General features: G+C 46.2%; 3 protein-coding genes and 1 non-coding gene across 11 annotated transcripts in view; 2 read left to right on the forward strand and 2 right to left on the reverse strand.

Annotated features, from left to right (window-relative positions):
- Positions 1-4,981, reverse strand: part of PMS2 (PMS1 homolog 2, mismatch repair system component) — a 38,051-nt gene extending 33,070 nt beyond the window's left edge. For 2 of the 6 annotated variants that reach the window (XM_063668089.1, XM_054496136.2), the window contains exons 1-2: positions 4,853-4,980; positions 1,748-1,887 (exon numbers count right to left, since the gene is read on the reverse strand). In XM_063668089.1, the coding sequence (XP_063524159.1) occupies positions 1,748-1,887; positions 4,853-4,875 (163 nt within the window). In that variant the 5' untranslated portion in view covers positions 4,876-4,980. Of the gene's footprint in view, positions 1-1,747; positions 1,888-2,153; positions 2,503-4,852 lie in introns of those variants that run through there. The other 4 variants (XM_063668091.1, XM_063668090.1, XM_054496141.2 and 1 more) reach the window with 3 other exon arrangements.
- An 84-nt stretch (positions 4,982-5,065) lies between these two features.
- Positions 5,066-19,555, forward strand: AIMP2 (aminoacyl tRNA synthetase complex interacting multifunctional protein 2). 2 transcript variants are annotated; one of them, XM_054496159.1, is made up of 4 exons: positions 5,066-5,354; positions 10,997-11,203; positions 13,683-13,914; positions 19,028-19,555. In XM_054496159.1, exons 1-4 carry the CDS (start codon positions 5,220-5,222, stop codon positions 19,414-19,416), a joined length of 963 nt encoding a protein of 320 aa, XP_054352134.1. In that variant the 5' UTR covers positions 5,066-5,219; the 3' UTR covers positions 19,417-19,555. The 2 variants fall into 2 exon arrangements, with proteins under 2 accessions (XP_054352134.1, XP_054352135.1); XM_054496160.2 differs by having other exon boundaries at positions 5,092-5,234.
- Positions 12,745-12,877, forward strand: LOC129041831 (small nucleolar RNA SNORA42/SNORA80 family). The gene has a single exon (XR_008503966.1). It is a non-coding gene; the product is annotated as a small nucleolar RNA SNORA42/SNORA80 family (small nucleolar RNA).
- The window catches only part of EIF2AK1 (eukaryotic translation initiation factor 2 alpha kinase 1), a 35,900-nt gene continuing 34,214 nt past the window's right edge, over positions 19,556-21,241 (reverse strand). For both annotated transcript variants that reach the window (XM_054496150.2, XM_054496149.2), the window contains exon 15: positions 19,556-20,521. In XM_054496150.2, the coding sequence (XP_054352125.1) occupies positions 20,393-20,521 (129 nt within the window). In that variant the 3' untranslated portion in view covers positions 19,556-20,392. The remainder of the gene's footprint in view (positions 20,522-21,241) is intronic.

Raw genomic sequence — 21,241 nt, forward strand, 5'->3', positions numbered from 1 at the left:
AACTATACCTTTAGTTAAACATACTAGTGTCATTTTGTATATTTCGTTGTTATAAAGTCCTTTCTGGCTATTTACTAGCCCAGACTAAATAGTTTAGCTTTTTCTTTCTTTCCTCTTTTTTTTTTTCCCTAGGCTAGTGAAGTGAAGCAGTTGGAGTGGAGAAGGAACAAAAAAAATCTGTAACTGGTGGTGATCAATTAGCTGTAAACTGCGTTGCACTTTGACCAGCCTTTTCTTTTGAAAGAAATAATTTTAACATACCCAGTAAAGAGAACGGGGACTAGGCGTGGTGGTTCATGCCTGTAATTCCAGCACTTTGGGAGGCCAAAGTGAGCAGATCACCTGAGGTCAGGAGTTCGAGACCAGCCTGACCAACATGGAGAAACCCTGTCTCTACTAAAAATACAAAATTAGCCAGGCTTGGTGGCGCATGCCTGTAATCCCAGCTACTCAGGAAGCTGAGGCAGGAGAATCACTTGAACCCAGGAGGCGGAGGTTGCGGTGAGCCGAGATCATGCCATTGCACTATATAGCCTGGGCAACAAGAGCAAAACTCCATCTCAAAAAAAAAAAAAAAAAAAAAGAGAATGGGTTCTGGAATCAGACTTCCTGGATCCTATTTTATTAGCTTTATAATCTCAAAAAAAGGAAATTTCCTGTCCCCTAATTTCCTCATTTGTAAAACAGAGATAATAAGTTCTATCTCATAAAGTTATTCTGCAGATTAATAATTTTTTGTTTTTTTTTTAAATTTTCTTATTCTTTTCTTTTCTTTTCTTTTGAGATGGAGTTTTGCTCGTCACCCAGGCTGGAGTGCAGTGGTGCGATCTTGGCTCACTGCAGCCTCCACCTCCCAAGTTCAAGCAATTCTTCTCCCTCAGCATCCTGAGGAGCTGAGATTACAGCCATGCACCACCACATCTGGCTGATTTTTGTATTTTTAGTAGAGACAGGGTTTCATCATGTTGGTTAGGCTGGTCTAGAACTCCTGACCTCAAATGATCAGCCCCCCTCAGCCTCCCAAAGTGCTGGGATTACAGATGTGAGCCACTACTCCAGGCCTATTTTGTTTTATGTTTTGAGATGGAGTCTTGCTCTGTCCCCAGGCTGGCATGCAGTGGCACGATCTCGGCTTCCTGCAACCTCCGTCTCTCGGCTTCAAGCAATTCTTGTGCCTCAGTGTCCCAAGTAGCTGGGATTACAGGCTTCTGCCACCAGGTCCAGCGAATTTTTGTATTTTTAGTAGAGACAGTTTCACCACTTTGGACAGGCTGGTCTCGAACTCCTGACCTCAGGTATCCACCCGCCTTGGCCTCCCAAAGTGCTGGGATTACAGGCGTGAGCCACTATGCCCGGCCTACTTTATTCTTTAATAGAGACGAGGTCTCACCATGTTGGCCAGGTTGGTCTTGAACTCTTGGCCTCAAGCAATTCCCCCCACCTCGGCCTCTCAAAGGGCTAGGATTATAGGCGTGAGACACCACGCCCAGCTGTTCTGCAAATTAAATATTTCTGTGTAATTCTTAGCATAACACCTGCCTGGCACACCATAAGAACACAATAAAAGCTGTTATTATTATTACTACCTAGCTAAGTACTAGGCACATAATAGGTGCTAACTTTAACTTAAAAATAATAATTTATTACTACATCAACACTTGATAGTCTTATTTCAATAAGAAATGTTTCTTAACTACAACAACATTCACTGATCATTTGTTGTGGCTTAAAACTCTCCCAAACTTACCAATATTAGTGGCACCAGCATCCAGACTGTTTTCTACTAACTCCTTTACCGCAGTGCTTAGACTCAGTACCACCTGCCCAGAGCAAATCTGATGGACTGACTTCCGATCAATAGGTTTGATGGCCTTAGCAGGTTCTGTACTAGAGAAATCAGTTACAAGAAACAAATCAAGTATTCAGCTATATATTTTCATCCTGATTTTAACTGTGGGAAATGACTCAACACTGTAAATAATTTATGGGTCTAATCTATTCATTTATTATATTAGCAAATACATTTATTATATCCAGAAATAGAAACATTGTTTTACAGTCCTTAAACATGTACCCAAAATACTTCTGGATAGATACTTCAAATTCAACAGATTCTTACTAATTATACTAAGATCCACATGGAGAAAACATACATTGTATCTCTCAAATTACCAAAATCTTTGGCAACAATGGTGTCTTCTTTCTTGAAAAGTGAAAGCATGGCTGGCTGCAGTGGCTCATGCCTGTAATCCCAGCACTTTGGGAGGCAGAGGTGGGTGGATAACTTGAGGTCAGGAGTTCGAGACCAGCCTGGCCAACATGGTGAAACCCCATCTCTACTAAAAATACAAAAAATTAGCCAGGCATGGTGGTGGGCGCCTGTAATCCCAGCTACTCAGGAGGCTGAGGCAGGAGAATCGCTTAAACCCAGGAGGCAGAGGTTGCAGTGAGCTGAGATTGCAGCACTGCACTCCAGCCTGGGCAACGAGCAAAAAGAAAAGTGAAAGCAACATAATTTCCCAACATAATTAGAAAAACCAACAGTATGCTGGGAAATACACAATGTTTAAGTCAAAATCATCTCAGAAATTGGGTACCAGTTATATAACTATTCGTTATACACAGTTGCCTTTCATACCCCACTCCAAATTGAAGCTGCCAGCTGCTGTCTTAGCAAAGACCCTCAAAGTTCTTGCTGTATTAGCTTTAAGAGTTTTATAACGGTTTTATCTCCCCTTATTCCCTGCTCCAATCCATCCTCCACTCTATCACCAGAGCTATTTTTCAAATCACAAATCTGGTCAAATAATTTTTCTGCTTAAAAATTTACTAGTGCCCCATTTCCTACTATATGAAATTTAAAATTTAGTCATCATTGGGCCCAAAACTACCTTCTTTTCAGAATCTCTCTAATCCTTTCCCTTCATCAAGTCCCCTACATCATCATCATCATTATTATTTATTATTATTATTATTATTATTATTAGAGACAGAGTCTCACTCTGTCGCCCAGGCTAGAGTGCAATGGCATGATCTCGGCTCACTGCAACCTCCGCCTCCCAGGTTCAAGCGATTCTCCTGTCTCAGCCTCCCAAGTAGCTGGGATTACAGGCGCCCACCATCACACCCAGCTAATTTTTGTGTTTTTAGAAGAGACAGGGTTTCACCATGTTGGCCAGGCTGGTCTTGAACTCCTGACCTCAGGTGATCCGCCTGCCTCGGCCTCCCAAACTGCTAGGATTACAGGCGTGAGCCACTGCAACCAGCCGTCCCCTATATTGTAGCACAGTGAACAATTATTTCCTGAATATCACAAGCTCTTTTAGATACTACAGTGTATAAACAGGTCTCTGTCTAAACTGCTCTCCTCTTCCTCCTCTGCCCGAATGTCTGCTCATTCAAAGAATGTATCCCGTGTGTTCATTAACTTAGCAATTTCCAGTAAACAGTTTAATTGATAACTTGTTAAGAGAAGGCAGGAAACCTCCATGAAAGAGAAATCATTGGGTATTTCCTACAGCATTTAGCACATCGTAGGCCTTTAATAAACCCTTGTGAAATAAACAAACCTCTTTACTCTTCATTCTACCTTGCTAACAATCTCACCGAAGTCTGTCTACCATGTGAAACTCAGATGACCTCACAGAAAACGGAAAGAAGTATCTCTAAAAATAAGTTTATTTGGCAGCACACTACAGGCTACAGGTCCACTTCTGATTTTTTTTTTTTTTTTTTTTTTGAGACCAAGTCTTGCTGTGTTGCCCAGGCCGGACAGCAGTGGCCCGATCTCAGCTCACTGCAACCTCCGCCTCCTGGGTTCCAGCGATTCTCCTGCCTCAGACTCCAAAGTAGCTAGGATTACAGGCTCCCGCCATCATGCCCAGTTAATTTTTGTATTTTTAGTAGAAACGGGATTTCGCCATATTGGCCAGGCTGGTCATGAACTCCTGACTTCATGATCCACCAGCCTTGGCTTCCCAAAGTGCTGGGATTATAGGCGTGAGCCACCGCTCTCGGCCCACTTCAGATACTTATTTTGAGGAGGGAGCACATTTAGACACAGACCCCAAATTTATTTAAATGTCTCAATACATTTAAATGTAGTTACCTAAATATATCTAATATATTTAAATGCAGAGAGCAAATTTGCCTTTACAAATCTGACATGGAATGCAACTGTGCTAGCCAAGATTCGGTGTAGCTTACCAGCCAGAAATCACATACCCTAACAGGTAGAAATGTATTGCATTTTTTAAAACTGCGCAGCTATGCAAATAAGGATGTGTCTGGACGCTCTACCGTCCCCAAAATAACCTTAATTTTTTAAAAAGGCCAGGCACGGTGCATCATGCCTGTAATTCCAGCACTTTGAGGGGCCGAGGCGGGCGGATTGCTTGAGCTCAGGCGTTCGAGACCAGCCTGGGCAACGTAGCGAAATCCCCGTCTCTACAAAAAAAAAATTAAAAATAAAATAATATAAAAATAAAAATAAAAGGGGAGAGAGAACAGGTAGAAAGGAAATGCATTCAGTCTACGGGGATTTCACGCTGCGGCTTCAAGTCTACGGCCCTGTGATGGGATGTGGGCAAGGCCTGTCTGGGACAGGCCGAACCCAACGCCTCACAGGGCCGAATCCTTTGCCCGCAGCCCAGGACCCCGAAGGAGCTTGCCTCGGCCTCAAGGAGCACCCAAGGGGCATGAGATCGCTGGCGCACTGAGGTCGCCGCTCCGGGGCCTCCAGGCGGCTGCCTCGCCACGCGCCTCGGCCATGTTCCCCCCATTTCCAGGGAGGCTGGAATGCCGTGGGTCTCAAAGAGGGCGCGCGAGAGGGGAGACCGCGAGCCCCGCTCACCTCGAGCTCTCAGCTCGCTCCATGGATGCAACACCCGATCCGCCTCGGGGACTGGGAAAGTTCCCTCCAAGGCTCCCACAGGCGCTCCGCCTCCTGAACTCCCATTGGCTGCTTTCGACGTTGTGCTCCACCCTTTCCGGGCGGGGCGGCAAAAATACTTCCCGTCTCTCCTTTTCGCCTATTGGCTCTGTCAAAGGTCGAGTTCGTGACGTCAAAGATCCTGGGCCAATCAGAGCAGACCGGACTGCGTTTTCCCGAATGCCCGTAGCAGGGTCAGAAGGGAGGTGGCTGCTCTCCGTCGTGGCCTCTGACGGTTTCTGAGCGTTGGCGTCTGGCACGCGCTACCCTCTTTTGCTTTGGTTCCGCCATGCCGATGTACCAGGTAAAGCCCTATCACGGGGGCGGCGCGCCTCTCCGTGTGGAGCTTCCCACCTGCATGTACCGGCTCCCCAACGTGCACGGCAGGAGCTGCGGCCCAGCGCCCGGCGCTGGCCACGTGCAGGTAGGAGCGCGGGGCCCCCCGCTCAGTGCGGACGCGCGGCGGCCGGCTGCTGGCCCGGGTTCCCCCAGGCCGGAGCGGGTACGTTCCAACCGGTTCACGGCCCCACCCCGGCATCTGTGCCGGCCGGCCAGGGACTCACTCAAACTTTTATCTTTTAAAAGATTTATCCAGGCCGGGCACCGTGGCTCACGCCTGTAAGCCCAGCACTTTGGGAGGCCGAGGCGGGCGGATCATCTGAGGTCAGGAGTTCCAGACTAGCCTAGCCAACATGGTGAAACCTCGTCTCTACTAAAAATACAAAAATTAGCTGGGCGTGGTGAGGCGCCTGTAATCCCAGCTACTTGGGAGGCTGAGGCAGGAGAATTGTTTGAACCCTGGAGGCGGAGTTTGCAGTGAGCTGAGATCGAACCATTGCACTGGAGCCTGGGCAACAAGAGCGAAACTGTATCTCAAAAAAAAAAAATATATATATATATATATATACATCTTTCCAGGTCGGGCGCGGTGGTTCACGCCTGGAATCTCAGCGCTTTGGGAGACCGAGGCGGGAGGATCGCTTGAACCCCAAGAGTTTGAGACCAGCCTGGGCAACATAGCGAGACCCTTGTCTCTATTTTTTAAATGTTTTAATTAAAATACAAATCTGTCCATATTTTTTCTTTTTTTAATATGTGGTTGCTTAAACATTTTAGTTGAGAGATTCTACTCTCTGAAAAGTGAATATCACATAAATGCTCATTTTGAGGAATTACAAAGCGAACCCCAGGGTCACCATGGACCAGGTTGACACACATTGTCACCGCTCCATTCTTTCCACTTAAACCTTCCCTCTCCACCCCCAACCCCAGGTCCTGATTTTTATGGTAATTATGTCCTGCTTCTCTCTATTATTTTGTCAACTAAGTATTTATCCCTAAACAATATAGTCTGGTTTTTTGTTTTTTTGTTTTTTTCAGATGGAGTCTCACTCTGTCACCCAGGCTGGAGTGCAGTGGTGTGATCTTAGCTCACTGCAACCTCTGCCTCCCAGGTTCAAGCAGTTCTCCGTCTCAGCCTCCTGAGTAGCTGAGATTACAGGCGCTGTCCACTGGACCGGTCCACTGGACCCGGCTAATTTTTGTATTTTTAGTAGAGACAGGGTTTCACCATGGTGGCCAGGCTGGTCTCGAACTCCTGACCTCAAGCAATCCACCCACCTCGACCTCCCAAAGTGTTGGGATTACAGGCGTGAGCCACCGTGCCCGGCCCCTAAACAATAGTCTTGATACAGGTAAGCATACAACATATAGTCTGATGTGTCTGGGTTTTTTGTTTTTTTAATGTAGAGATGAGGTACTCACCACATCTCTACGTAAAAGGTGGTTATCGAGACCGAAGGTGGTCTCAATCTCCTGGCCACAAGCGATCCTCTAACCCCAGCCTCCCAAAGTGCTGGGATTACGAACATGAGCCACTGGTGCCCAGCCCTGGCTTCTTTTTCGTAGATATTATTTTAGGAGTCATTTTATTGTAATATCAGAAGTATTCATCTTCTCTGTAGTATACCATTCTATTGCATGACTCTCCACCATATACTTACCCATCCTGCTTGCTCAGGGACACTGGATTGTTTTCCACTTTAACTTGCTATGAACAATTCTGCAGTGAATATTCTTATACAGAGGAGCAGGCATGAGGTATGTACTAATGAATGGGACTGCTGGCTCAGTGGCCCGCCTGGCTTTCCACTCTATTAAATTGTTTTCCAAAGTTCTACTGGTTTATGCGCTCACTCACCGCTCACTGGCAGGGCAGAAGAATTCCTGATGTTTGCACCCTGCCCAAAGCTGGTGGGTGTAGCGTGGTATGCTAAGGTAGTTTTAGTTTGGATTTCTGTAGACTCCTCTAACTTGAGGACTTTTTCATATTCACTGGCCGCTGTGATTGCGCTTTTGTAATGTACCTGCTCAAGTCTTTCACTCTTTTCTCACTGCAAACGTACATCCTAGGTTTCCAGCAGGAGAAACAGGCCTGTCCATTTCTGACACAAGATGGGTGAATTGGTAACTTTTCTGCTCTGTTTTCCCACTGCTTGTTATGCTTCTGTTTTCTTTAATGGCTTTCTGCCTAGATCAGGAGGGACAGACTTTCTTTTGAAACCCAGTAACACAACTGTTATTTCAGTACAGAGCTAAGACAGAAATAGCAGACATGGTTCAATGGTCCCTACACCTAGAGAGTGCCGTGGAAACAGGGCCCAGTCACCCTCCAACTGCACAGTCCCATGAAGCCAAAAAGACAATCCAGGTTGGAGAATGTCACCTTTCATTTAAGGCCAAGTTTTGCAGAGTCTGTTTTATTTGTTTTTAAGTCTGCTGCCTGACTTCCTTTGGGCTTTTATTTGTGAACTTATAACTTAGAGGACACATAATCTCACTCTTCTAGCAATTTATCTAGGAGATTATAACAATGTGGACAAATAATTAGCAATAAAACATCTTGGCCAGGCGCGGTGGCCCACGTCTGTAATCCCAGCACTTTGGGAGACCAAGGCAGGAGGATCACTTGAACCTAGGAGTTCAAAACCAATCTGGGCAACATGGTGAAACCCCATTTTTACAAAACGTACAAAACTTAGCCAGGTGTGGTAGCATGTGCCTGTAGTTCCAGCTACTCAGCAGGCTGAGGTGGGAGGATCACTTGAGCCCAGGAGGTCAGGGCTGCATTGAGCTGTGATTGTGCCACTGGACTCCAGCATGGGCAACAGAGTGAAACCCTGTCTCAAAAAAAAAAAGAAAAAAAGCAATCAAGTATCTCCAGGGTAAATAAAAGCAACATGAAGAATAAGCTGTTTATAAATACATATAAATTAAAACAAATTGAGAAAAACAGTATACCACATCACAATCTAATCTCAGCAAGGAAAACAACAGGCCAACATTAGAAGACACCGATGACATAAAACAGATCGTGAACATTTTGGTATTACTCAGATCACGAAGGACTAAATCACGCTGCACTCAGGGCTTAAAAATCACAAGCCACGTTACACATACAGTACTTCAGACATTCTTCATTCCTGACTGAGTTTTTTTTTGTTTTTGAGACAGAGTCTCACTCTGTCACCCAGTCTGGAGTGCAGTGTCGCAATCTCGGCTCACTGCAGCCACTGTCTCCCGGGTTCAAGCAATTTTCTCCTGCCTTAGCCTCCCCAGTAGCTGGGATTACAGGTGCCCCCCACCAAGCCCAGCTAATTTTTGTGTTTCAGTAGAAATGGAGTTTCATCATGTTGTCCTCTCAAACTCCTGACCTGAAGTGATCCACCCGCCTCACCCTTCCAAAGTGCTGAGATTATAGGTATCAGCCACCGTGCCTAGCCAGCACTCAATAATTTAATTGGCATACTGAACTCTGTTCCACCCGGAAGTCAGTGGACTTCACATTTCTCTGATGTTTGATCTTAAATAAGAGCAGCAGACTAGGAGAGGTGAGAAAGTGCTGATTAAGTCCGAGGGTAAATAGGAGTTAAGCAAACAAGAGAAGAAGGAAGAGTGATGCAGATGGAGGGAACAGCAAATGTGAAGATCTGTGGTCGGAGCCAGGATGGTGGTTTAGGAACTCCTAGGACAGTGTAGCTAGAGCACAGAGCAAAGGAGGAAATTGGGTGAGGTAAGGTAGCCAGAGGCCAAATGATACAAGATGTCTGTGAAGCCATGTTAAATGTTTGACATTTTATCCTAAGCACCTAGGAGGTTAGCAAGGGGGAGACGTTGACAATATCTGATTTTATTTTTTATTTTTTTTGAAACAGAGTCTCACTCTGTCACCAGGCTGGAGTGCAGTGGTGCGATCTCTGCTCACTGCAACCTCCGCCTCCCGGGTTCAAGTGATTCTCCTGCCTCAGCCTCCTGAATAGCTGGGATTACAGGCACCCACACCACACCTGGCTAATTTTTGTACTTTTAGTAGAGACGGGGTTTCACCATGTTGGCCAGGCTGGTCTCGAACTCCTGACCTCAGGTGAGCTGCCCGCCTCGGCCTTCCAAAGTGCTAGAATTACAGGCATGAGTCACTGCGCCCAGCCCTGAGTTTCTTTTTAAATCTTTCCAGCTGCCATCTTAAAGGATGGTTTGCAGGGCTGGACTAGAATGGGTGCAAGGTGGAATAGGCTAAGTGAAAAATGGTGGCCTGGCCACCAGACGTGGTGGCTCATGTCTGTCTTCCCAGCACTTTGGGACCTGAGGTGGGAGGATGGCTTGAGGACAGGAGTTTGAGACCAGCTTGAGCAACATAGCGCAGTTCTTTGTCTCTACAAAAAATTTTTAAAATTAGCCAGGCTTGGTGACGCACACCTGTCATCCCAGGCACTCAGGACTAAGGCAGGAGGATCACTTGAGGCCAGGAAGTCAAGGCTGCAGTGGGCCATGATCACACCACTGCACTCCAGCCTGGGCAACAGAGTGAGACCCTGTCTCCAGGACAAAAAAAAAAGACAAGAAAATGATTTGGGGAATTGATTACTTGGCCCCATGGACATGCTTCCAAGCTAAAATAAACTGTTTTAACCTGTGTTCCCTTTTCCCTATTTGTATAAATTACTCAGTTACATTCTCATTGCTATTTATTTAAGCAAAGTATTCTTAGTTTGTTAAGAACAAAGAACTACAAATTGTGTTCATTTTTTATCCTTCCCTGATGTTAGACTAAATTACCTGAAATAGGAACCATACAATTTCAGAGTGGCTTTTAGCCACAACTTTTATTTGTTTAAGCTTTTTTTTTTTTTTTTTTTTTTGAGACGGAGTCTTGCTCTGTCGCCCAGGCTGGAGTGCAGTGGTGCGATCTCGGCTCACTGCAACCCCCGCCTCCCGGGTTCAAGCGATTCTCCTGCCTCAGCCTCCTGAGTAGCTGGGACTACAGGCATGCACTACGATGCCCAGCTAATTTTTGTATTTTTAGTAGAAACGGGGTTTCACCATGTTGGCCAGGCTGGTCTCAAACTCTTGACATCAGGTGATCCACCTGCCTCGGCCTCCCAAAGTGCTGGGATTACAGGTGTGAGCCACCGCGCCTGGCCTTGTTTTAAGCATTTGGGGATCAATTTGCAGGGACCTGTTGGACTATGGGGAAAATGAGATGGTTCTGCTCCTGTATTTTAATGTCTTTTTCCTTTTTGTTTCTTTACTTTGTAATTAAGGCTTTGCAGACTTGCATCCCGTAATGTCTTCTTTTATTTTTTTTTTATTTTTATTTTTTGAGACAGAGTCTCACTCTGTCACCCAGGCTGGATACAGTGGCGCCATCTCGGCTCACTGCAACCTCCGCCTCCCGGGTTCAAGTGGTTCTCCTGCCTCACCCTCCCTAGTAGCTGGGATTACAGGTGTGTGCCACCATGCCGGGCTAATTTTTGTATTTCTAGTAGAGACGGGGTTTCACTGTGTTGGCCAGGCTGGTCTTGAACTCCTGACGTCAGATGATCTGCCTACCTGGACCTCCCGAAGTGCTGGGATTACAGGCGTGAGCCACCACACCCAGCCCATAATGTCTTCTTTCAAAGGGTGGGAGGTTTGGTGAGTGCATGGCAAAGTAAGACAAGTGATCAAATTTAAATAACACTGGTCTGATGGGAGAGGAAATGAACATTTGGCTGTTGGTTTGTTTAGGAAGAGTCTAACCCGTCTCTGCAAGCTCTTGAGTCCCGCCAAGATGATATTTTAAAACGTCTGTATGAGTTGAAAGCTGCAGTTGATGGCCTCTCCAAGATGATTCAAACACCAGATGCAGACTTGGATGTAACCAACATAATCCAAGCGGATGAGCCCACGACTTTAACCACCAATGCACTGGACTTGAATTCAGTGCTTGGGAAGGTAAGTTCATTTTGAAAGCTGAAACGTTAGTAGGTGCTGAGTGGTTAGTGCAGGGAAATTGTGCTGCTGTGATTAAAGCCTTAGCTTTCAGGCCGGGCACGGTGGCTCACGCCTATAATCTCAGCACTTTGGGAAGCCAAGGCAGGCGGATCACGAGGTCAGGAGATCGAGACCATCCTGGCTAACACAGTGACACCCCGTTTCTACTAAAAATACAAAAAATTAGCCAGGCGTGGTGATGGGCGCCTGTAGTCCCAGCTACTCAGGAGGCTGAGGCAAGAGAATGGCATGAACCTGGGTGGCGGAGCTTGCAGTGAGTGGAGATCGCACCACTCTACTCTAGCCTGGGCGACAGAGCGAGACTCTGTGTCAAAAAAAAAAAAACAAAAACAAACTAGCTTTCTAGTTTTCAAAGGCAGAGCCAAGAGCATGTTCATATTTTTTTCTCCTCTAAATGAGTGTGCCTTTGCCTTTGCACAGAACAGATTCCCAGGGCAGGAGTGAAGTCAAAACAAGTTCTAAAGCCTCCTCTTGACTTCTCAGAGCAAGTAGAGGACAGGGAGGATCTGTAGGCAGAGAAGGAGTGGAAGAGAGTTACAGCCTCTGCCAGTCTGGGCATAGGTCCAGCAGCCTCCAAGCCCTGGAAGAACAGATCTCAGCTTGCTTGCTCAGTGTTCCCCAGAGGTTCAGCAGAGGCAGCCCAGACTCTCTTTGATCATAGGCCAACTTTCAGAACTGTGACTGCCCAAGCACAAAAATCCTACCCATCCTTTTGAAATGTACTGCTCAGGCCAGCACAGTCTCATATTTCAAATGCGTTTTGCTTGAATTCAGTTTGCTGTATTACAAGTAAGTTGCATCAGCCAGCTCTCGTGATTGAAGTTTACAGGCTTCAGCTGATTTAGGGGAGAATCTGATATGCAAAGAAAGACCACCTCGTTTGTTACAACAATGTGATATTTATTTGAGGATGCAAAAGGGTTTGTCCCAAGAATCCCTACCAATAGCCTCCTCTAGAATGGGTGATAGAATAGCACTACTTAAAGCCCTAAAAAATGCAAGCATTGTGGTGTCTCACCCAGGGCTGGGATATATGGTAACCTCAGTACCTCTGCATTCATGTATTCCTTCCCCTGCTCCCTCATTCATCCAGTACTTGTGGCATGCACTGAGGACTCAGATGAGGCGCAACCAGGCCCTCAGGGAGCCAGAACCTAGCAGATGAGTTTTCGAGCATGCGCGGCCGAAATGACTGAGAAAAGACCCTGAGTCATTTCTCAGGGTGCTGGGGAGGTATCTCAGAGCATGTGGTGCTGAATATGAATTTTGATACCTCAGAAGACCCAGCGTCAAGTCATACAATATGTTCAGGGAACTGCAAGGCATTCCGCGTAGGCTGACGTATGAGACATTGGTCAGGAGTGGCAGGCAGGGCACAGAAAGCCAAGGAGTTTGGCCGTGAGTGTTCACATCAGTGCATTCATTATTACGAGTGAAAGCGTGGAAGAAATAAGAAAGTCTTCATCTAAAAAGGCTGTCATGCATGGGTTTGGATTTATGACAGGCCCATCCCCCGGACCTCTCATAGTGCCCCATGCCAGAGCAAACTGGCCCCGAACCATTGCCTGGCTTCTGTTCCCGTGGGCCACTGGCACTGAAGAGGGTTACACAGTGGGAAAAAACAAGGCTGTCAGTCTGAGCACTTCAGTTAATGCCTAGTATTTTAGAATCTCCCCAGCCCTCATCACCAATGATATCTTGAGCCAACACCCCTTCTTAAGGCGTTCTTCATGGAAACATCTTAATGAACACAAATTGGCCATGGTCAGCTGTTGGACAGAATCGGTAGCTGGAATAACTGCAGGTTAAAAGGGACAAATAGAAGTGTCATTCCTAGGCCAGGCACCATGGCTTCCATATGTAATCCCAGCACTTTGGGAGGCCAAGACGGACAGGTCATTTGAGGTCAGGAGTTGGAGAACAGCCTGGGCAACATGGCAAAACCCCATCTCTACTAAAAATTTAAAAAAAAAAAAATTAGCTGTGCATGGTGGCAGGCACCTGTAGTCCCAGCCACTCAGGAAGCTGAGGCAGGAGAATCGCTTGAACTTGTGGAGGCAGAGGTTGCAGTGAGCAGAGATCATCCACTGTACTCCAGCCTGTGTGACAGAGTGAGACTCTGTCTCAAAAAAAAAAAAAAAAAGTGTCATTCCTCATATGTTGTTTTATTTGACAGTACAGTCAACTTTTTATTTGTTGGGGGTAAGGGGGTGGAGTCAGCTCATATCCCAGCTCCACTCCTTCCTGAGCAAGTGACCTTGGATAAGTTACTGGCTGCAACGTGGAGATGATGCTAGTGCCTTCTTCATGGAAGTGGCGGGGTCAATTAGATAACCCTGGTTAGGTTCTTAGACTCGCGCCTGGCACAGTGGCACTCTCCGATGACTGTTATTCGTACATTGTCTTGGTCTTTCCCCAGGATTACGGGGCGCTGAAAGACATCGTGATCCACGTGAACCCGGCCTCCCCTCCCCTCTCCCTGCTCGTGCTGCACAGGCTGCTCTGTGAGCACTTCAGGGTCCTGTCCACGGCGCACACGCACTCCTCGGTCAAGAGCGTGCCTGAAAACCTTCTCAAGTGCTTTGGAGAACAGAATAAAAAACAGCCCCGCCAAGACTATCAGCTGGGATTCACTTTAATTTGGAAGAATGGTAAGTAGACAGGACTGAGTTCAACTTACACACAGCTGCCCCTTGAACACCACGAGTTTCACCTGCATGAGTCCATTTACATGTGGATTTTTTTCTTTTCTTTTTTTTTTTTTTTTTTTTTTTGAGACAGAGTCTCACTTTGTCACCCAGGCTGGAGTGCAGTGGCACAGTCTTGGCTCACTGCAACCTCCACCTCCTGGGTTCAAGCGATTCTCCTGCCTCAGCCTCCTGAGTAGCTGGGATTACAGGCATGCGCCACCACCAGGCCCAGCTAATTTTTTTTATATTTTTAGTAGAGATGGGGTTTCACCATGTTGGTCAGGCTGGTCTCGAACTTCTGACCTCATGATCCACCCTCCTCGGCCTCCCAAAGTGTTGGGATTACAGGCGTCAGCCACCGGGCCTGGGCCTCATGTGGATTTTTTTCAATAACTATCTTGGAAAATTTTTTGGAGATTTGCAGCAATTTGAAAAAACTGGCAGGCAAACCACATAGCCTAGAAATATCAAAACAAGGCCACGCGCGGAGGCTCACACCTGTAATCCCAGCACTTTGTGAGGCCAAGGCAGGCAGATCACGAGGTCAGGAGTTCAAGACCAGCCTGACCAACATGGTGAAACCCCATCTCTACTAAAAATACAAAACTTAGCCGGGTGTGGTAGCAGGCGCCTGTAATCCCAGCTACTCAGGAGGCGGAGGCAGGAGAATCACTTGAACCCAGGAGGTGGAGGTTGCAGTGAGCCAAGATCATGCCATTGTATTCCAGCCTGGGCAACAGAACGAGACTCCATCTCAAAAAAGAAAGAAAAAAGAAAAATATCAAAACAAGTAAGAAAAAGCTATGAGGCATAAAATATTTACATACTAGTCTATTATTTACATACATAAAATATACACAAATCTATTTTTAAAAGTTAAAATGTATCAAAACTTACACACACCTCCAGCGTGGGGAGTGTCTGCTTCAATCTGCTTCAGACACCCTGTGACGCTAATCATCTCGGTGTGAGCAGCTAATTCATCTCTCCAGGAAATTGCATGTTGCAGTCAAAAGTGACCTCTTGGGAGGCCGAGGCGGGCAGATCACGAGGTCAGGAGATCGAGACCACCCTGGCTAACACAGTGAAACCCCATCTCTACTAAAAAATACAAAAAAAAAAATTAGCCAGGCGTGGTGGCGGGCGCCTGTAGTCCCAGCTACTTGGGAGACTGAGGCCGGAGAATGGCGTGAACCCAGGAGGCAGAGGATGCAGTGATCCCAGATCACGCCAGTGCACTCCAGCCTGGGCGACAGAGGAAGACTCCGTCTCAAAAAAAAAAAAGTGATCTCTTGAGGTTCTTGGCTATTTTTCCATCGTGCATTGCCATAAACCTTGACTAACACTGTGGGGCACTTACAAAGTGTCTCTTGTGATACTGAAAATGCTCCCAAGAAGCAGAGAAAAGTCATGAGATTACATGAGAAAGGTGAATTGCTTGATATGTACCAGAGGTCTGCAGCTGCCATTTCAAGATAAATGAATTCAGTGTAAGAACCATTGTTTAAAAAAGGGGAAATTTGGTCGGGCACAGTGGCTCACGCCTGTAATCCCAGCACTTTGGGAGGCCAAGGCCGGCAGATCACGAGGTCAAGAGATTAACCTGGCCAACATGGTGAAACCCCATCTCTACTAAAAATACAAAAATTAGCTGGGTGTGGTGGTGCGTGCCTGTAGTCCCAGCTACTCAGAAGGCTGAGGCAGGAAAATCGCTTCAAGCTTGGAGGTGGAGGTTGCAGTGAGCCGAAGTCGCACCACTGCACTCCAGCCTGGCGACAGCAAGACTCCATCTCAAAAAAAAAAAAAGGGAAATTCATGAAGGCATCACTATAGCTGCACCAGGAAGTATAATAACCTTGCACTTTTTGCAGAATACCTATTCATCTCACATTGAAAATACAGATTTTGGCCGAGTGTGGTGGTTCATGCCTGTAATCCCAGCACTTTGGGAGGCTGAGGTGGGTGGATCACCTGAGATCAGGAGTTCGAGACCAGCCTGACCAATATGGCGAAACCCCATCTCTACTAAAGGCACAAAAATGAGCTCGGCATGGTGACCTTCACCTGTAGTCCCAGCTACTCGGGAGGCTGAGACAGGAGAATCACTTGAACCCAGGAGGTGGAGGTTGCAGTGAGCCGAGATCGCGCCACTACACTCCAGCCTGAGCTACAGAGCGAGACTCCATCTCAAAAAAAAAAGAAAAGAAAATGCAGCTTTTATGTGGGGTGCAGGATTACTGTTAGGCATACCTATAGACTCTCATAAGATGTGAGAAAAAACAAAGTCATTATATGACAACTTGAAGCCAAAGGACGGTGAAAGATCTAAAGCTGGAGAGTTTAATGCCAGCAAATGATGGTTTGATAATTTTAGGAAGAGGTTTGGCTTTTAAAAATGTCAAGATAACAGGAGAAGCAGCTTCCGCCAACCAAGAGGCAGCAGACAAGTTCCCAGATGCCATTAAGAAAATCATGGAGGAGATGGGATACCTGTGTCAACAGGTTTTTAATGCAGACAAAACTGCCCTAATCTGGGGCGGTGTGGGGGAACCACAAAGGACATTTATTAGTAAAGAAGTGAGCCCCAGGATTGAAGGCAGGCAGGGCTAGGCTAACCATCCTGTTTTGTGCAGGTGCAGCTGTGTTTATGATCAGGCGAGCTCTTACCTATAAAACTGCTAACACCTGAGACTTAACGGGAAAGATAAACACAGCTGCTGATCTTTTGGTTGTACGTCTGGACAAGAACCCTTTTTCTGGATTAATTCCATTGATGCCTTGTCCCTGAAGTCAGGATGTGCCTTGCCAGTAAGGGACACCTTTTTAAAGTTCTTCAATGCTCCAGACACTCAGAGCCCCATGAGTTAACACCAAGGGTGTCAAAGTCGTCTACTTGCCCCCAGGCTCATCACACACAGTACTCTATGAAAGAATTGTCAGTGCTGTGAAAGAGAACCCTGGCTGGGCATGGTGGCACATGCCTATAATTCCAGCTACTTGGGAGGCTGAGGCAGGACAATTGCTTGAACCCAGGAGGTGGAGGCTGTAGTGAGATCGCGCCACTGCACTCCAGCCTGGGTGACAGAGCGAGACTCCCATCTCAGAAAAAAAAAAAAAAGCAAAAGAGAGAGAACCCTGATAGAACATATTGAAGAGTCTGGAAGGATTACATCATTGAAGAGGCCATCGTTGTATAAAAAGCTGTGAAAGCCATCATGGTGAAACAGTACATTCCTCCTGGAGAAACCTGTGTCCAGATGTGCGTGACTTCATAGGATTTATGACAAGGAAACCATGAAATAGATCATAGATGGGGCAAAAGTAGGTGGTGAAGAGTTTCAGGATATATATAGATCTTGGAGAAATTCAAGGGCTGACAGAGACCGCACAGAAGAATTAACATAAGACAGCTTAATGGAGAGAAGTGCTTCCAAACCAGTGCCAGACGTTGAGGAAGAAGACCTAGGAGAAGCCGGGCTGGAAAACAGATTTCCATTAGACAGTCTGGGAGAAGGCTTCTGATTATTCAAGGCTGCTTTTGACTTCTTTTATGACCTGGAGTCTTCTATGATACAAGCACTGAAAACTAAAGCAAGCAGTGGAAGGGTTGATGCTGCATAGAACTATTTTTAGAGAAATCAAAAGGCGAAAAGTCAGACAAATTATGATGTATTTCCCTAACGTTACACCGTGCTTGCCTCTCCTCCTTTCCTGCCTCCCTTTCTACCTCCTCCACCTCTTCCACCCACAACAGCAAGACCAAACCCCTCTTCCTCAGCGACATGAGGACAATGGGATGAAGACCTTTATGATGATCCACTTCAACTTAATGATTAATAGTAAATTCATTATCATTTTCTTTTAAAGAGGCAGGGTCTTGCTGTGTCACCCAGGCTGGAGTGCAGTGGTGCAATCATAGCTCACCACAGCCTCAACCTTCTGGGCTCAAGTGATCCTCCCACCTCAGCCTCCCAAGCAGCAGGGACTACAGGTGTGAGCCACCATGCCCAGCATCATTTTCTTAACATTTTCTCAAGTTTATTGTAAGAATATAGCATATAATATATAGACCATACAAAACGTGTTAATCAACTGTCATGGGTAAGGCTTCCTATGAATAGTAGGCTATTAGTGCTTAAGTTTTGAAGGAGTCAAAAGTTTTATGTGGATTTTCTACTGCACAGCAGTCGGGGGTCAGTGTCCCTAACCCCACCACTGTCCAAGGGTTAGCTGTACTATATGATGAGATGTACAACATGGTTTTGATAAGAGGCAGCAAGGGGTTAGGACACTCTGTGGCATACCGGCCATACAGCGATTTGCATCAGGTCAGATATTGTAAGTCTAGAAAGCCTGTGGGGGTAGTTCTAGAGGAGGAGCAGAGATGAAGCAATGCAAAGATGCCCTTGTTCCTCTGCAAAATTTAGGGTCTTTGAGTGAGACATAGCTCAAGGGGGGACTGTGAGCATTGGGGGAAGGGGGTTCTGTCCAACCAGCCAAAAAGCAGGGGAGTCATGGCTATCACAGCCATCTTGCCCTCATATTCGAGAACTTACCATCATAGGGACACTGAAGTTATCTTCTCATATGGCCATATAAAGATAGGATGTCATGTATTGACTATCCCACGGACGTATGCCTCTTCCGGTTTATGTTGATATGGAGAGAAGCAAGTGCATGTCATTCATACCTTAATTGCCCTCAGTCTCACAGAAAGCGATTATGAGGCCAAGAGCCTGGGAGATGCAGCTTCTGGGTTTCCAGCCCTCAGCCCCCAAAACCTTAGGCAGCAGGGATTGGAGCAAGTGGTCTGAGGTCCATTCTAGCTTCAGAACTGTCATAATCAAATACCAGGAATGGCTCTTTGGTTACTTTTTTAACATAGTTTGCACTTAAACCCTTTTCAGTAGTAAGCATCTTAGAGACAGACTGAAAATGTGATGTTCTTCTTGAAAACACCCTTTCCCGTGTCATCAGTCTGTGGTGTTTGGTGACTGTCCCCTTCCCCACTGTGCGAGTACTTCCCTCAGGGCTGCTCTGGTGATGCTACCTGGCGTGTGTTTTTTCTTTTCAGTGCCGAAGACGCAGATGAAATTCAGCGTCCAGACGATGTGCCCCATCGAAGGAGAAGGGAATATTGCACGTTTCTTGTTCTCTCTGTTTGGCCAGAAGCATAATGCTGTCAACGCAACCCTTATAGATAGCTGGGTAGATATTGCGATTTTTCAGTTAAAAGAGGGAAGCAGTAAAGAAAAAGCCGCTGTTTTCCGCTCCATGAACTCTGCTCTTGGGAAGAGCCCTTGGCTCGCTGGGAATGAACTCACCGTAGCAGACGTGGTGCTGTGGTCTGTACTCCAGCAGACCGGAGGCTGCAGTGTGACAGTGCCAGCCAATGTGCAGAGGTGGATGAGGTCTTGTGAAAACCTGGCTCCTTTTAACACGGCCCTCAAGCTCCTTAAGTGAATTTCGGTAACTGATTTTAAAGGGTTTAGATTTTAAGAATGGTGCTCTTTCATGCCTATTATCAGTAAGGGGACTTGTATTAGCGTCAGAGTCTTTTTATTTAGGCCAGTTGTCAAGTGTCAATAAAAGCATCATGTAATTTGTGGTTTTCATTTTATTTAAAATTCAGCAAAATCATACACCATCTACCGTGATGACTGCCAACTCCGTGGCAGACCCTTTCTGGGATTCAAAAACCAATTCATCAGATCGCTGCCTCTGAGGGATGTACAGATTGGCTGGGGAGCTGAGTGCTACAATAAAGGAGGAAGTACCGGGGAACAGTGCAGGGCAAAGGCGGGAAAGAGATCTGAGCTGCCTGGAGATCATCTGGGGTGCAGAGTACAAAGCTTTGCAAGGGTGTGGTTTTGGAATGACGCTAAATTGAAGGTGGAGAGAACAGATAAAAAGGTTGGAAGTTGTACACTGTACACTGTTAAGAAGTTGAGCTTTTATCTTAGAGGCAGCAGAAGGTTTGGAGCCAAGGAATGAAACAATCAGGCGTCCAGGTAATGAACTTCAGCTGCAGTGTGAAAGGGGGAGGAAGACTGGCAGCTGTCAAAACTGGAACAGTCCAGTGAGTATGTGCAGGCCCGGCCTTGGGCAGTGATGAGGGCAGGGAGCACACATCAGTTTCTGCGGTAGAACCTTCTAGAGGAAGACCAGACAGAGGGTCAACAGAGTTGAAAGGAGAAAATAATTGAGGATGAGGTCCAAGTTTTTAGCTTCAGAGACTGGGCATATGGTAATATTTAGGAAATTCAGGAAAAGGAGCTTGTGGGGCAGGAAAGGAAGGAACGGCAGCTTGGGGCACTCTGACATCTTTAACAAGTCTTGTAAAGGCTTACTAAATACAACTAAGAATTATACCAACTATACCCTAATAAAGATTAAAAATTTACATTCCAGTTAACTACCTTAAAAGTTAAGTCCACTTTCATCCTACGCCCCCATCCTTTCCGTCATCCCTCACCCCTTTGTCTTGAGAAAGGAGGTTTAGCTGCTTCTTTAGTTCTGCAATTTCTTTTTCTTGCTCTATTATCTTCATCTGTAGGGTGAGGTTAACCTGTAAGGAGAAAATATTTTAGACTCCATTAAAATAACTTTTTTTTTTTTTTTTGAGACAGAGTCTCGCTCTGTCGCCCAGGCTGGAGTGCAGTGGCATGATATTGGCTCACTGCAACCTGTGCCTCCCCAGTTCAGGCTATTCTCGTGCCTCAGCCACCCAAGTAGCTGGGATTACAGGCTCTCTCGTACAAGCCCAGCTAGTTTCTGTATTTTTAGTAGAGATGAGGTTTCGCCATGTTGGCCAGGCCGGTCTCAAACTCCTTACCTCAAGTGACCCACCCGCCTCGACCTCCCAAAGTGCTGGGATTACAGGCGTGAGCCACCACACCCAGCCAAGGTTTCATTTTATACAAAAAACTTTTGCAAGATAGTAGAAATCCTTATCATAAATACTAAATAACTATGGTCTCTAATAGCTATCTTAACTGAGCATTAGAAAATCTCCTTCATATGTGAAGATAAATGTTTATACTTGGTTTCAAGAACCACATCTGTGGCTGGGCATGGTGGCTCACACCGGCTAATTTTTGTATTTTTAGTAGAGATCGGGTTTCACCATGTTGGTCAGGCTGGTCTTGAACTCCTGACCTCATGATCCGCCTGCCTCAGCCTCCCAAAGTGCTGGGATTACAGGCGTGAGCCACCGCGCCCAGTGCTTATAACTCTTAGACAGGTGGTAGGAAGTCAACCTGCTTACGTGGACAATGAGTACAAGCAT

Source organism: Pongo pygmaeus, chromosome 6 (assembly GCF_028885625.2).
Source record: "Pongo pygmaeus isolate AG05252 chromosome 6, NHGRI_mPonPyg2-v2.0_pri, whole genome shotgun sequence".
NCBI classification, from domain to species: domain Eukaryota; kingdom Metazoa; phylum Chordata; class Mammalia; order Primates; family Hominidae; genus Pongo; species Pongo pygmaeus.

Coding starts and splice junctions, on each gene's coding strand:
- AIMP2 (XM_054496159.1), top strand. CDS start 5,220: ATGCCGATGTACCAGGTAAAGCCCTATCACGGGGGCGGCGCGCCTCTC. Junction 5,355..10,996: donor CCGGCGCTGGCCACGTGCAG/GTAGGAGCGCGG, acceptor TGGTTTGTTTAG/GAAGAGTCTAACCCGTCTCT. Junction 13,915..19,027: donor CACTTTAATTTGGAAGAATG/GTAAGTAGACAG, acceptor TTTTCTTTTCAG/TGCCGAAGACGCAGATGAAA.